Source organism: Equus caballus, chromosome 10, assembly GCF_041296265.1.
Source record: "Equus caballus isolate H_3958 breed thoroughbred chromosome 10, TB-T2T, whole genome shotgun sequence".
NCBI lineage: Eukaryota > Metazoa > Chordata > Mammalia > Perissodactyla > Equidae > Equus > Equus caballus.
Genome location: NC_091693.1, coordinates 83,364,153 through 83,379,196, shown reverse-complemented (window position 1 = coordinate 83,379,196; position 15,044 = coordinate 83,364,153). Strand labels below are relative to the sequence as shown.

The window sequence follows — 15,044 nt, the reverse complement described above, 5'->3', positions numbered from 1 at the left end:
TTGCACTCTTCCTTCCTTATGAAGGAGTCGTGCTAATAACGTCTATCATTGCACAGCATCATTAGCACTTGATCGGAGGCGAGGGTATGAAATCAGGCTGCACTCTCCTAAATAGCATCTGGATTATACAGCATATAGTGTCAATAACAGTGTTTTTGTTATTGCACTCTGCAAATACTTTGATACCCAGTGAAAATGTTGGTATATAAAGAGGGCTAGTTTCTTAAGAGTGACAAGTACCAAAAAATCAAGCATCTCCTTTGGTGAAATCATGTAACAGGATAACATCTTATCACTTGATAGAATAGAAAAAAGAGTACAAAAAATTCTAATGTTTATTGACTATACTTAATAAATGATCATTTATTACATTCTCTCACATTTTCTCAGTAAATCCTTATTAACTCAATATAATTTGATGCAATGTACAAAAGATGTGCAGAAATAGTCTTCTTTAGAAACTGGAAAAACAATTTCCTGAAAATGTTAGCTAACTGCAATCTAAATAATAAAATAGTAATATTTTTGAATTTTAACGCTTGTCCAGTCGATACCATTTTAATACCCTGTTCTAATAGAATTGCTGATGTGTATGCTCCTTGACACCTATGCTCACCAACTCTGAAGACGTGATTTCCCAAGTACAACTGCATTTTCAATGACCAAATGTCACCCAGACTGAGCATTCCTAACTTCCTCTTGATTGGACAAAATTTGGATGAAAAAAGCTCTGGTGCAGAGCTGGGAGGCTTGGCTTCTAGTTCTGGAGCTGCAGGACACTCAATTCCTGAGCCACATCTGTGAAACTAGAGGGACAGACTACGTCACTATGATGGTCTCTTCCAGTCTAACAGTTAGGAGTCTAGGATATTCTATAGTGTGAAGAAATAAGAGACATAAGGTCGAAAAGGAGATCTTACTGTTCTTCGAAGGATCTTTAATCACAGCATTTGTTTTGGCCACGCTGTCTGCCAGCTGATTGTAATTTTTCTTCAGGCCGTCCAAGTTCTGGTGGAGATCTTTAATCTGTGCCAGCACATCCTTTGCCGTGTCATTGGCTTGTCTGGCTTTGTCCTTAACGGCTTGCAGTTTAGCGGCTGTGTCTGTCAGCAGAAGAGGGTGCGCGAATCAAAACAAAAAGTCTGGAGTGAGTGGCTTAATCCATGCTTGTCAAAGGGAGGCTGCGGCTGGCTGACCTCCGGTCCCACACGTACAAAGGGAAAGGCTGAACTTTGTCCCACTCACTTGTAGCAAATGAAGTCAATTTTTAGCTAAATTAAATTTTCTCAGGAACCTTTGCCATGAATACGTGATTAGCTCTTAAGATAGCAAAGTGATGATTCTAAATGTTCATTGTATAAGGGTATACTGTGACTTGCTGCTGAACACACTAAAGAGAGAAATTTATCCACATGAGTCATATCGCTTCATCAAAATGAGGTTTAGGATTTAAGCTGGGCATCTAAAAGGGGAAAAATGAATATATTTCAGTTTAAGGACAGAGAGGTTTTCTCAGGTATGTTTGACCACGTGTTTGTGTATTTATTTCTGTTTTCAGCATTGAAAATCTTCCACATATGTCCTTACTTACTACTGAAGAGGTGACATGAAAATCTGGAAAGTTACTTAGGTTTTTTTAATGTTACAAAAGTAAAAATCATTAAGATTTTAATATTTCCTGTGTTGTATAAATGTATGCATTTGTTTCCTTGATCATAAATTGTATAAAGAACGTATACCGTACATATATAGATGCCTATAGTATGTGTAGATTTGGGGTTAAGACCACAGGCTCTGAAATTAAACTGCAGGGTTCAAATCTCATATATGCCACTTTTAACAATGACCCTCGGGATCTGTGCCTCAGTGTGTCACCTGTAAAGTGGGGATAATAATGCTAGTCACCTTCTAGGATTAGTATGAGGATTATGTACTCTTCACAATTTCCTGACAACAGTACAAGTGTAAAGTTTAAAAAAATGGTAAAAGTTAGAACATTTTTCACAAGTTCAGGTCAACTGACACAGGTTGCAGTGTCCTTGATGCTTACCATTTGGAATGGCCGATAACTTTCCCAAAGTGTCGTTCAGAGCTCTCAGGAGATCCCCATTTCTCTCATTGGCATTTTCCAATCTGGCGATCAAGCCATTCAGACGGTCATCATTTTCTGTGGACAGGTAACAAAAAAGGATGAAACAATCTTAATCATCTCTGTGCTTATACCTGGCTATACAATTTCAGGTTATTTTGACTTAAAGTTAATAAAAAGCAAGAAAATTGATTTAATTCATTTAATTTATTGGCATCTATCCATAAATATATTTGAGATCATAATAAATGTGTTTATATGACCATTTGACTCTTCAACAGAGTCAACAATGTTCAACAATTATGTTTTCTTCTTGATATCTGATCTTTATCTGACTTAATTTGATGGGTTTTCTATGGAGAAAAAAACTTCAAAATAATCTGTCTTTGGGGCTGGCCTAGCAGTGTAGTGGTTAAGTTTGCATGCTCCACTTGGGTGGCCTGGGGTTCACAGGTTCGAATCCCAGGCACAGACCTATATATGGCTTATCAAGCTATGCTGTGGTGGTGTCCCACATACAAAATAGAGGAAGATTGGCACAGATGTAGCTCAGGGACAAGCTTCCTCACGCAAAAAGAGGAAAGCTGTCAACAGCTGTTAGCTCAGGGCCAATCTTCCTCATCAAAAAAAAAGAAAAGAAAAAGGAGCAGTCTTTTATTGCATTTGTAATGATGCCTGCTTGACATCATTCCCATTAATGTTACTTATTTTAAAAATTTTATTATCAAAATGGATCATTGGATTACCTTTCAAAAATCTCAAATCAATATGATTATTAAGCAGAATCTCCCACTTTCAGTAAACATCCTATTAATATTTATTTGAAACAGAAAAAAATCAAAGGAATGGAAAAACAACTTCTGGCACATTTCTTCTAAACTGTCATTTTTTAATAGAGAAAACAATGTTTTACAAATTGCCTTCAAACAGGCAAATTATATCAGTTTTTTCTCACTACCTTAGCATGATTTCCTTAACATAACATTAAAAATATCATTTACTAGAGATAATGTAATAACACAAGTGCAAATTGTCCAGCTTCTTTCCTCTAGTTTTTAACATTGCCCAAACTTCAGGGTAGTTCATATTATAATAGTAACTAAGCAATTTAGAGTTTGAGTGTAACAATATAAAGAGTGAAAGTTATGAAATCTTTTAGAGGAAAGTAAATAAAGGGTGATTCTGCTGACAGAAGAGTGTAAGTTTAGAAATCTTGCTTAGTTACGTATCCAACCGCAAGTGTACCTTAAAACCGGATCTTTCCTTTTCTTACATCATTTATTAGTGAACAGTGGAATTGAAAAAATGAAAGATGTAAAACCCTATGCTTCCTGCAATACTTTTTTACCTCTTTTCACTCGATAAAGCAGATCATTTCTTGACGATATTTTATATAGTCTATTATGCAATAATATTTACTCCCTTAGCAGATGCACACTAATTGTTTAAATTAGTTTCATAGAAATGCAAAATGTAAATAAAAGTGGAGTCCCCAAGTAAGACGGAGCATTGAGAAAGAACCAGGAAAGAGGGAGCCCCCTCCTGGCCTGGGCTGGCCAACATTTCATGGTGATAGTAATGACCGGCAGTCGCTGAGTCCGTGTATGTGCCGCAGTTAGGGATACAATCCTTACGACCACTTTTATGATGTATATACTATTACCATCTCTGACTTACAAGGGAAGAAATTGAGGCTTAGAGAATTTTAGTAAGTTTCCTAAGTTCTCATGGTTAGTAAATGGGAGAATTGAGATTCAAGTCCATGCAGTCACATTCCAGAAATTATGCTGGCTCGCGCTTAACCACTGCATTCTACCAGTACTGGAGGTCAAAACCAGGGATCTGCAAAGCGTGTTAGGTAGTGCTCCCCCAGCCCCGACCTGGTCCCTATCCTTTCCCCCTCTCTTCCTCCAGTCCAATCTTTCCCTCTCATCCTCTCCTTTGTTGCCTTAAAAATTGTTCACAGTTAAAGAAATCATATGAACCTCACGTAAGCTATACATATAATCAAATTGGAATGATTTGAAGAGGATTAGCAATACCTACATGTAAAATGATAGGCAAATGTGAAAATGTTCCACATTTTTAAGGATAATGAGCAAAATATAGGAATAGGCAGATCACAAAAAAATAAATAGAAATAATCAATTACCAAATTAAAATAAAGCACCCAACCTTATTATAATTAAAGAACAGTAAAGTGAAGGAACAGTGAGTTACTATTTCTCATCTCTCAGATTGGGAAAAGTTAAATATGTGATAATACCACATGCTCACAAGAGTGTTGGTGGAAGTGCAAATTGATGCCGTATTTTGAAGAGTAATTTAATAAATTTATTAGAATTTTAAATAGACATGTATTTGGCCCAGCAATTGTGCTGTCAGAAATTTACCCTACAGATATACTTTCAAAAGTTTATCAATACGTATCTTCTAGGATATTCATTAGATCTTTATTTATAATAGCAAAAATAGAGAAATAGCAAAATTGCTTAGTACTAGGGACTGTTTATATCAATATGGCATGTCCTAAAATGGTTTCTATGCAATCTTTAAAAAGAATCAGATGAGTAGGTGCAGAGGTGAAAAAGAAGATCCTTAAGATCTTTCCATGAAAATAAGCAAGGCCCGCCATACATACACTGACACATACACAAACATTTGGCAAGGGGCGATCCGGTGGTGGGCAGGTGGGGAAAAACACACCAGAGAACTTTGAGCAGACAGGAACTAGCAAGGGGACAAGTGAGGGAGTGAGTGGTGGTGTGAGGTCTGGTGTTCCAAAACCTTTCATTTTATATCTGGTCATGCTGGCTAAATTGTTTTCTCTGTGCATGTATTTCTGCTCTTTTATTTAAAACAGTAAAAAACTACTTCAGCACCCTGAACCGAGGAGGACTGCTATTTGCCAACATGAAGACTGTTGTTTTCATCAATTTCCTGGTACCCAGGGTGGCAGACCAGGAGAGACTACGTCTCACAGAACAGAGCCAGACAGTCTCGAAGGGGTTGGGTGTCCACCCCTGGTATACGGAGTGCATCTGGCTTCTTAGAGGATCTGAGCAGGCCACTGGCAGCTGGAGAGCAGCCCTCACCTTTATTGGCTTTCATCTGGGAAGAATAGGAAAGGAAAAGGAAGACAGATAGAGGATCCTTAACTATCAGTGTTCTGGATGTACAAAAGAATATGGAACATATTAATTAACGATCCACTCCATTTCATATAAAGGTTTTATAGGAAGATGGATTCAACCACTGTTATGTTACAGTAATATAAGCATGCAATATTGTTTAAGGCTTCTGCTTTTAAGTTCTGAGCCAAAAACCAGACATCACCGCAAAACAAAGTATAGAATATTCCAGCAAAGCACAGCTTTAAAACATCAGTACATCCATTTCAGTCACTAAGATATTATTTTCAACTCTAGTTCCTCAAAACATACTTTCCAAGTAATTAGATTTTCTCCTCTGTCAATCAAAATTCATCTGTCTTTTAATACTTCTGTTATTTTCACTGTTTGTGCTAAAATAAAATCTTTGGATAGGTTATTGAAAGTATACTTTCAAAAATAAAGCCACTCTGATTATGACTGTGATATTTATATGAATGCTTTAAGAATAGTTAAGAGACTGCTCTTTTCATATTAACTTGGAAGTCTTCATCAATTAAGGAAATGGAACAGCACAAATTTCATTTCTTAGCTTCTTGATTGGATTTTACTTTTTAAATAATGAAACATTTAAAATGTTCTGGCAAGCAAGATATTCATGTACAGTGGAAAACCATTAATTTAAAGGGAATCACTTGGTTTACCCTATTTTATGCATTCTGATAGCAAACACTGGCTGAAAAATCAGGCCAATTATTCAGAAGAAAGATTGATCTGAAGAACATCTTGTTATTGCCAGCCCTCAAGTTCCAAAGTAGTAATTTTGATCCTCCGCTTTCTATGCTAGAAAGGCAAAATCTGAATATTCTGACTTCGCTCTGATTTCTATGTTTCACCTATTTAATTCTGAGTCCTTCTTAATTTATCCTTTCTTACTCTCTGACCATATTTTCTGAAGTAGCTTCTGGAATTTCTCAAAGCAAATCTAAACATTTTATAGCTTTGTCAATAGAATTAGGTGAGTAGAAGTTGTGCACAGAGAAGAAATGCAGATTTTAAAATGGAAAACTTACAAAACTATAGAAATGAAAACCCAGAAAAATAGGCACTCCAAGTCTGGCTTAAATGAAAAGATAAATGAAGCAGCATGTATCTATAACTAAAATGCAAGGAAGAAAGCATGTGGTCCAGTTTGAACTATCACATGGCCAAAGAAACAGAATTATTGATGGTTAAAAGAAAATCCAACCCAATTCTTTAGTTGTAACTTTTGGAGAACAAGAAAAGGATCCAGTTTATAATCCATCATGACGTTTTATAGAATCTCCTCTCCTTATTTCTTCAGCTCTCGTACCCCATAATCCACGTCATTCTTCTTCATCTTCTCTCTAGACATCACACATCAAATCTCAAAGGCTACACACACACCTTCAGCTTTGGCTCTCCCTTTCTCATCTTGTCCTTACACAATAGAAGACAAATGTCCAGGAAAGGGGTTGGCTGAGATAGAGCTCATAAAGTGAGGGGAAGAAGCAGAGCAGTGAGGGTAGACTGTAAACATGCCTGACAAAATCATTTCCCTTTGCTGCATATCCATTGACATTGTACAAGGTAGACATATTCAGAATGAAAATCACTAAGCAGTGTTGTAAGTCACTTCCACGAATAATACACATTTACTCATGTTTACCACGTTCCTGGCATTGTGTTAATGAATTAGAATGAATTAGAGTTTAGTTAAATTATAAATGGTAACATGGAACTATGCTACATACTGTCTCAAAGCTGTTACAAGTGATTTCTTTGATCATCAATAATGTCTTCTGTCACAAAATTCTAGTCATTAAAAATGTGTGTGGTGCAATGAAATAATGATAGGACTCAGAGTTGGAAGATGTAGGTTCAAATGCCATTTCTAGACCCTTTTACACGTGTATGATGAGGATGACACCTTCTTTCATATGACTGATATGAGAAATAAATTGGAAGATGTATGAGAAAGTACTGGATTTACCACAGGCAGGCAGTAAATGGTTACAAAACAATTCACAATGGCTTGATAATTCACATTGGTTTGATAACTGCCCTGGTGTATTTATCAGTTTCCAATAATGTTGAAAACAGTTTTCAACTAAATATAAGAATGATTTTTACAGATTTTAATGGAAATGTTCTATTTGACTATTCAATCTCATGTAGTTAAGTTCCTCAAATGCAATTTTTATTTTTTATTAATATGATCAGGGTACAAATAAATACCTTGAGAGAATGCTTCTTCCACAGGGTGAAATTCATAGAACTACTATTAATTTTGAAGGGATCTGGTTAAATGGAATCTTATGCCAAATTGCCATCTAGATAACATTTTGCAACAAACTTTTTCATTACCATGACACCAGTCTTATTATGAACAATGACTTTTACAGACTTATGATCACTTCTGATATGCTCCTTTACCAAGAAATAAAGGAATATCCTCTCTTTAGGATTTCTTTGCAAAAAAAATTAATTAATCTATATAAATTTTATTTCCTACAAGTGTGCTTTATCTTTTGTTCTAGAAGTTCCTCAGAATTAGAGAATAGGTTAATCTCTGCAGTGTTTCTACACGTAGTTCTGAAGCACAACATTTGAAACAGGCAAGGGATCTGTATGAGGTCATATGGAAACCTTGATTTTGACCTTCCTAGTGATGAGAGATTTCTGTTACTCTTGGATATTGATCCACTCACTCATTCATTTATCAAACATTTGTTAGGGCCATGAATGTTAATGTGTCATCTTCTGCGCTATGGCAGAAGCCCAGAGCTTTTGTCCAGCAGTGATTAAAAGCATCAGTTTTGGAGCCAGACTAACTTGGGCTAAAGTATTGATCTTAGTGTTTCTTCCACTTAAGTGATTTTGTTTTACATATGAGAGGTGGTCAACTTTGCTAAATTACATAATACATGATTGCTCTATACAATTAACTAACCTTATTACATAACATTACATTATATTTTCATCTTTGGATATTTTAAGAACATAGGAGGTACAATAGCCCTCAAGTCACTTTACTGTAATTTTTCATCCACTTACATAGCCCTCTGTCTCCTTAATGTTGAGATTTCTAAAGAACCAGCCCCTTAAATTAACCCCATGACCCAGGGCAGGATTCTGAGAACTGAAGGAAGAGCAGCTGAGCAAGAAAGAAGGCTGGGAGAAATCGAGACCTGTGTCCCTGTCCCTGGCCTCCTGTCAACTGATTTGGTGAGGCTGCTACCCCAGTCTTCCCACCTTTTGTTCTTCTAGTGTCTTTCATGATCTTTTTCCATGCTTCCCTTCCCCCAGCTGCTGTTACAAGTTTGGGAGGTGTCCTATTTCAGATTGCCTCTTTTGCTCAGACATGTCTACTAGAGCGACCGAGCACAGGAACTCTGAGATCACTTAATTGGGCCTGTGCTTATAGGAAGGCATGTTACTGAGAAACCCTGTCCTGATCCGAGTGCCAAATTAGATCTTGTTCAACATGGGCCCAGAGCTTGATAGTCCCTCTACCACTGTTAGCTGCAACCGAAAAAGCTCTTCCTCCCACTAGAGGTCATATTAAGAAGCCTGAGGAGAGGAGGGAAGGCCTGTTTGTCTGGTGGCAGGATCTCCAAAGACAAGATGTCAGGAGCAAGGGGAGTCCTCACTTCAGCCAGTAGAATGAGAAACCACAACGACCAGACGGCAAACCCACATATGGTTCCTCCAGGAGGAGCTCTAAAGCCTGACTGTGGGCCTGTAGCCTCCTTTTGTTTTGGCCAGCAGCTATTCCAGAAGAAACTGAATTTTAATACCTTTAAGTAACACAAGTTTTCTCCGGTTCCAATAGTTCCTGCCCTTCTAGGTTTGACATTATTTTGCCACTTTTCATTTTAACTCCTAAACTGAATCCAACCTTGTTTTATTTTCCCAATTTTCTCTACTCACACTCCAAAGGAGGAACTAAAACTCTGTATGAGGAATCAGCAGTTTCTACTGGAAAAGATTGCTTTGTTGTCTGGACTATGGTAGCCTAGGGGATCCAGGCTTGATTTCATCCATTTAGTCCAAAATTATTTTTCGTCAATGGAGCAGATTTTATTTGCTTTCACACATCTACTAATGGAAAGGCTGATTCTGGCAAATGGTAGCATGGAAATTCAAAAGGAGTATATCTTTAAGAATAAAAGAACGCTTTAGATAAATTTGACTACTGTATCATACTTTGGCTTCACAGAACTGCAGTATTCCTATTTATTCTCTTTTTCTAACCTAAAATAATAACATAGAATCTTAATAGGTTAGTAATTGCAAGTGTATTACATTCATGATCTCAGAACCTTTCTGTATACTTGTCTAGACTGAATGACTGTTTGGAGGATCATAGTATAAAAGGAAACTATTGATTGACTTATAAAAATTAACATTTGGAATAATTTTGGTACTGTTCTCCGTGTTGAACAGCACCACATGTCATGCAATTTACTGATTCAATAGTCTCAGGCGTGGGAATAGATCTTTTAATTTCATATGAGTGCCATCTATTTTACAGAAATGTTATCTATTTGTTCCTAAGTAATGAAATAATTTCACTTATTTGGGCAAAGACAAAACTTAGGGATAAATTAAGAAGTAAATAAACTTGAATAGTTACTCTATGATTCCATGTTGTTATTTATATAAGATAAGGTATGTAATTGTAAAATCTTAGTATTCTCAGACTTCTAATACACAATCTTCTACTTCATTCCTTGCCCTGTACACATTCCTTGAGAACCTCGACTGGCTAGTTTATTGATAAAATTTCTCATCAATCTGCAAAATAGTATTAATTCACCTGGTGGTATTAATTTATCTTCTAACTCTTTCACTCGCCAATTTGTACCAAGCCCGGTATCCATCAACGAAACGATTTTTATCTCCACAGACATTCAACTAGTGCAATGTAGACTGCCTTCAAATCTCAAACGAGTACAAGGGCAAATTTACTTTTAACAAATATGTATTCAAAGATTAAAAAGCAAAACAAATTGCTCCTGGCAAGTTCAGACTCCCTCAAGGCAAGGACAGCATAAAAATGGCAGGGAGCAGCGCTAAGTCATTCATGACTAAAGATCATGAACTAACTGGATTATACTGAATTGAACCAAGTAACAAATTAGAAATATGGAGGGTATACTGGCCTTGCCACTTTTATTCCTTCCCTCTCCAGGCGCCATAGAGAGAGGAATGACTAAATCTCTATTTTAATAGCTGCTGTCAGGAGTTTTGCTCGGTAGGCCTATTTCGGCAGTTCCTGGTGGTTATATATGGCATTTCCCTGATTAACAGCCATTTTATAACTTGGGTAATTGGCCACAAATCAGGGGAATGTCATAATGTAGCAAGAAAACATTCCCATCTCCGTCAGAGCCTTGGCTTGGGTTTTGGGAGGAATTATTACTTGAGTAGTTTGCAGGTTTTCATTACTTTAAATAATGTACTACCTGAACTACAAAAAAAGACTTTTAAACTAATGAACATTTCTGTCTCCGAACCCTTTCTACCATACCTGTCCATAGATTTCTTTTTCCCTTGGAAAAAACCCTTAAAAATGAAATTCTTTCTTCCTTTCTATAATACCAGTGTTTGTGGGGAAATAGAGGCCAGGGCAAGGCTGACGCCGTGCTTCCATGACTCACCTTACTCCCCTCCTCCCAGTCCTCATTCTGGGCAGGGGTATTGGACAGCAAGGAAGACCACAAAGCAATGAGAACAACTCAACTTGTCCAACAGGAAAACGGATTTTGGCTCTTTCCAGTTACTCTTCAGTTTATAAGAAGAGCAATCTCCTGCACAGAATTATGTCTACAAGGGGTCTTATTTCACCTGTGATTCACGGTCCAACGGTTTTACTATCAAAGTGCCATCTATGACGGAGAAAAACTTGTAATTTCCTATCAGCCTCTTTTGGAGACCAAGGACTCCTCGTTTAAAGCATGACAAATATAAATGATTATAAAACCTCTTCTCTTTCTAAAGTTAGTAAAGACCGACACCATTCCTTTATTTTTTAAAATATGCTTGTTTCCTGATTTGAGTTAGTCACTGTGATACTATACACTAGAAACACAAAGTGAAAAAGAAGACCCTATGTCTGTCCTCAAGAAGATGGAATCTAAGTCCCTGGTTGCAGTGGCTAGACAAGTCTACGAGAAAAGTGTGCACAGAGAAGGGGCCTGTAATTCAGATGGGGTGTCAGGTTTCCTGGAGAAGATAACAGTTGAGCTAAGACGTGAAGGTCTGGTAGAAGGTAGTGAGATGAAAAAGAAAGAGGGATGCTGAGGCACTCCAAAGAGAAGGATTAACACTGCGAAGCATGGCAGCTTGGAGGGGAATCAGGTTTTGGGAGGATCACGAATATTTCAGTAAGGTTGAGGAGATGGATGAAAGCTAGAAGTGGTAGGAATGAGACTGGAGAGGGAAACAGGAGGCAACTCCAATGAGAAACAGGAGATATTTGAATGAAAAGATAAATATAATAGCTTATCTAGAGAGCAGCAGCTATATTTACTAATACATTTTTAATGCAAAACCCACGATACATCACAGGGTAGATATTTTATGCACTTTGATCCTTGAATTAGGAATAAAATACATGAAAATGTATTTAAAAGGTGTGAATACTTTTCAGGAAATGTGGCCCATTAACAAAATTGAATGTTTCACAAGGACATTTACACCACATCTGCCTGATTAATTCCTTTGTGGCTATCATTTCTGAAACCAAAACAAAGTGAGGTTTGGTGCTCTTAAAAACTTATCATACTTTAATTTATAAGTTACTGTACTTTTGACATAGGTGAAATGATGCCATAGAAATTAGGTTTAAAATTATAATAACCCAGTGCAAAATGAGATATGAAGAAAAAATATAAAACTGTTGAGATAGTTTACTTGCATTAAATCTAGATAAGAAAAATAATCATAAAAGTCATGCTAAAACAATGACACTTTTCTGATAGTGTGATAAAATAGCCTGCCAATTACAAGTACAATTAACCTGACAATAATAATAAAGAGAGGTCACACTAACCTTTTACATCATTTGCTAACCTCTTGGCTTCATTAAGAGTCCCGAAGCTTTTCTGAAGGGAGCCTTTGGCATTTTCCTTTAATGAACCCTGAGGACCTGTTGCCTGTGGAGAGAACAAGAAGTGTCACATATCTAAAACCATAGGTTTACGAAGTAGAGGTAGCAGGCAGTTGACATACAAGGCTTACTTTCAGGAAAGCATTCTAGGCTACAAATTTAGAATTACAAATTATCAGCACATGTTGGTGATTAAAATCAGCAGACTGTTTATTGGGAGAAGAGAAGAAGTCCTGAAACAAAACCCTTAGGAATCCCAACATTGAAGGGGCAAGTTTAGAAAGTGGGGCTGACAAGTGACTGAGATTCTGGAGAGGACGAAGAGAAATCAGGAGAGCATGATATTCTGGAAATCAAAAGAAGCATGGCTCGAAGCATGATGGCTGGCAATGTTGCAAGAACATAACTGGTCAGTATTATCAAGTGTTGTAGAAGGGTCAAGCAAATTAAGAACTAAACACATCCACTGACTTTATCCCTGAGCACATTTCTCTTGAGTTGTGGGGTCAGTGGGGAGCACCTCTTGTCCCCTACGTGTTGAAATGAGACAACACACTGCTCCTTTTTTAAATGCATCTCAGAGAACGATGGCAAAACACAGTCTTCTAAGTGACCATCTTGGAGCCACAATCATCTCCCAGCAAAGCTGTATTTGTTGAGGCTTAGATTAAAAGAGGTGACACAAAGATAATAGAATGATATGGAAAAAGAGCCTTTGATTGAATGTCTAGTAGCCATTTTAATAGTATTTGCTTCTCAGCAATCATTACCTAATACATTTATACCAAGAGATAAATCAAATAGGATCTTCTGTGTAAATTTTAAATTGGAAAAGTATTCCAGGGTGCAAGAACAGCTAGAGAATATAAATACTTGTTGTTGAAGCTATGAATTTGAATTCAGGTTATCCCAGACATAACACTCTTCACAGACATCTACAGTGCCTTAATAACATTTTTTTTTATCAGTCACATTATTTGAGCATTAAACTAGGAAAGATTACGGAACTTGCTACTCTTGTGGAAAAATTTATTGTAAGGTGTTACACCAATAGCTTTCATTTAAATAATCTATTGCTCACAGAACAGATTAGTTATATAATACCATGATATCTACAAAAGGATATATTGGACATATCTACATAAATAAAAAGGGACATCGTGCGTACACATTTAGCACTTGCAAAAAGAGCTGTCTGACTACCCTGGCAAATTATTCTATGGAAAATGGACAGTCTTTTCAACTGAGGACACAGAAATCCTCAGTCCTCTAGTTCCCCTGCAGAGTTAGATACAGTAACATCACGTAAGTGTCATTTATCTTGAAAAAAAGGTTAAGAGTGTCATATAAATGGCACAAATCCAATGTGCCTTACTCAAAAAATGAGCCTTGATTATCCACTCAGGTTCTATATTTGTTCTAAATTTACATGCAGTTCTTATTCCCTTGGCTATAGGTTTTCTAAATCAAAGCAGATTAGAGAAAGGAAATTACAAAGAAAGAAGGACAAAGATTCTCTAAATAGGCACATGAAAACAGCAGAAGTGACAGCTGCCAATCTGTCTGACACTGAGGAAACAGGAAACTAACAAGTAGAGAGAAGAGTTTTTAAAGCTCAGGAGTCTAAGTCGATTCGGACTGGGATAAAGTGGGTTTCAGCAGATGCCAGTATCACCATGGTAAAATAACGAATGTTGATAATGGTGATCCTGAGACATCAAGATAATAAGGGTCACTCATAATACTAGACGAAACTAGAGAAGGAAGGAAAGAAAAGAGAGAAAGAAAAGAGCTTTCCCCACAGCCTTGAGGTGTGAATGCCTTTCTAGAAGAACATAATCTGGCAAACACTTAACAACTAAAATTTTAAAGCTAATCTCGGATATGAAAAGTGAGCCATGGGAAAAAGGAGGGAGGGAGAGTTGACTTGCTCTCCAGTCAAGTTTTACTGTGGTATCAACCTTCATATATTCCAAATTTACATTTTGATAAGTTTTGACATATATACACCTTTGAAACCATCACCACAATCAAGGTAGAGAACATATCCATCATTTCCTTCTAATCCCTCCCTTCACCTCTCCTTGTCTTTCCCCCATCCCCAAACAAAAAAATTGATCTGATTTCCATCACTATCCGTTTGCATTTTATAGAATTTTATATAATTTATAGAAATTTATTTAATAGTTATAAATAAATTATATCATTTGATGTAATTATTTTGACATTGATCCATGTTGCATGTGTATCAATATGTGATCCCTTTTTTATTTTATAGATATGCCTCAGTCTATTTATTCATTAACCCCTTGATGAACATTTGGGTTATTTCCAGCTTTGGATATTCTAGAGTTACTATGAATATTTGTGTTCAAATATTTGTATGAACACATGCCTTAATTTTTCTTGGAGTGAACACCTACAAGTGGAATGGCTAGATGATATGCTAAGTGTATGTTTAAGTTTTTAAGAAACTACCACTAATTTTCCAAATATTTGTACTATTTTAAATTCCAGCCAGCAGTGTATGAGAGTTATATTTGCCTACAACATTTCCAATACTTGATATAGTCAATCTTTTTAAATTTTAGACATTCTAATAGGTGTGTACCTCATTGTGGTTTTAATTTGCATTTTCATTGTGACTAATAATGTTGAGCTTCTTTTCATGTGCTTATTTGCCATTTTCTTTGGCAAAATGTCCGTT

The 15,044-nt window shown here is 36.6% G+C and overlaps 1 protein-coding gene across 3 annotated transcripts in view; it reads right to left on the bottom strand.

Annotated features, from left to right (window-relative positions):
* Window positions 1–15,044, bottom strand: part of LAMA2 (laminin subunit alpha 2) — a 541,014-nt gene that overhangs the window by 67,910 nt on the left and 458,060 nt on the right. For all 3 annotated transcript variants that reach the window (XM_014734836.3, XM_070223794.1, XM_070223795.1), the window contains exons 41-43: window positions 12,281–12,383; window positions 2,051–2,167; window positions 921–1,103 (exon numbers count right to left, since the gene is read on the bottom strand). In XM_014734836.3, coding sequence (XP_014590322.1) covers window positions 921–1,103; window positions 2,051–2,167; window positions 12,281–12,383 — 403 coding nt within the window. The remainder of the gene's footprint in view (window positions 1–920; window positions 1,104–2,050; window positions 2,168–12,280; window positions 12,384–15,044) is intronic.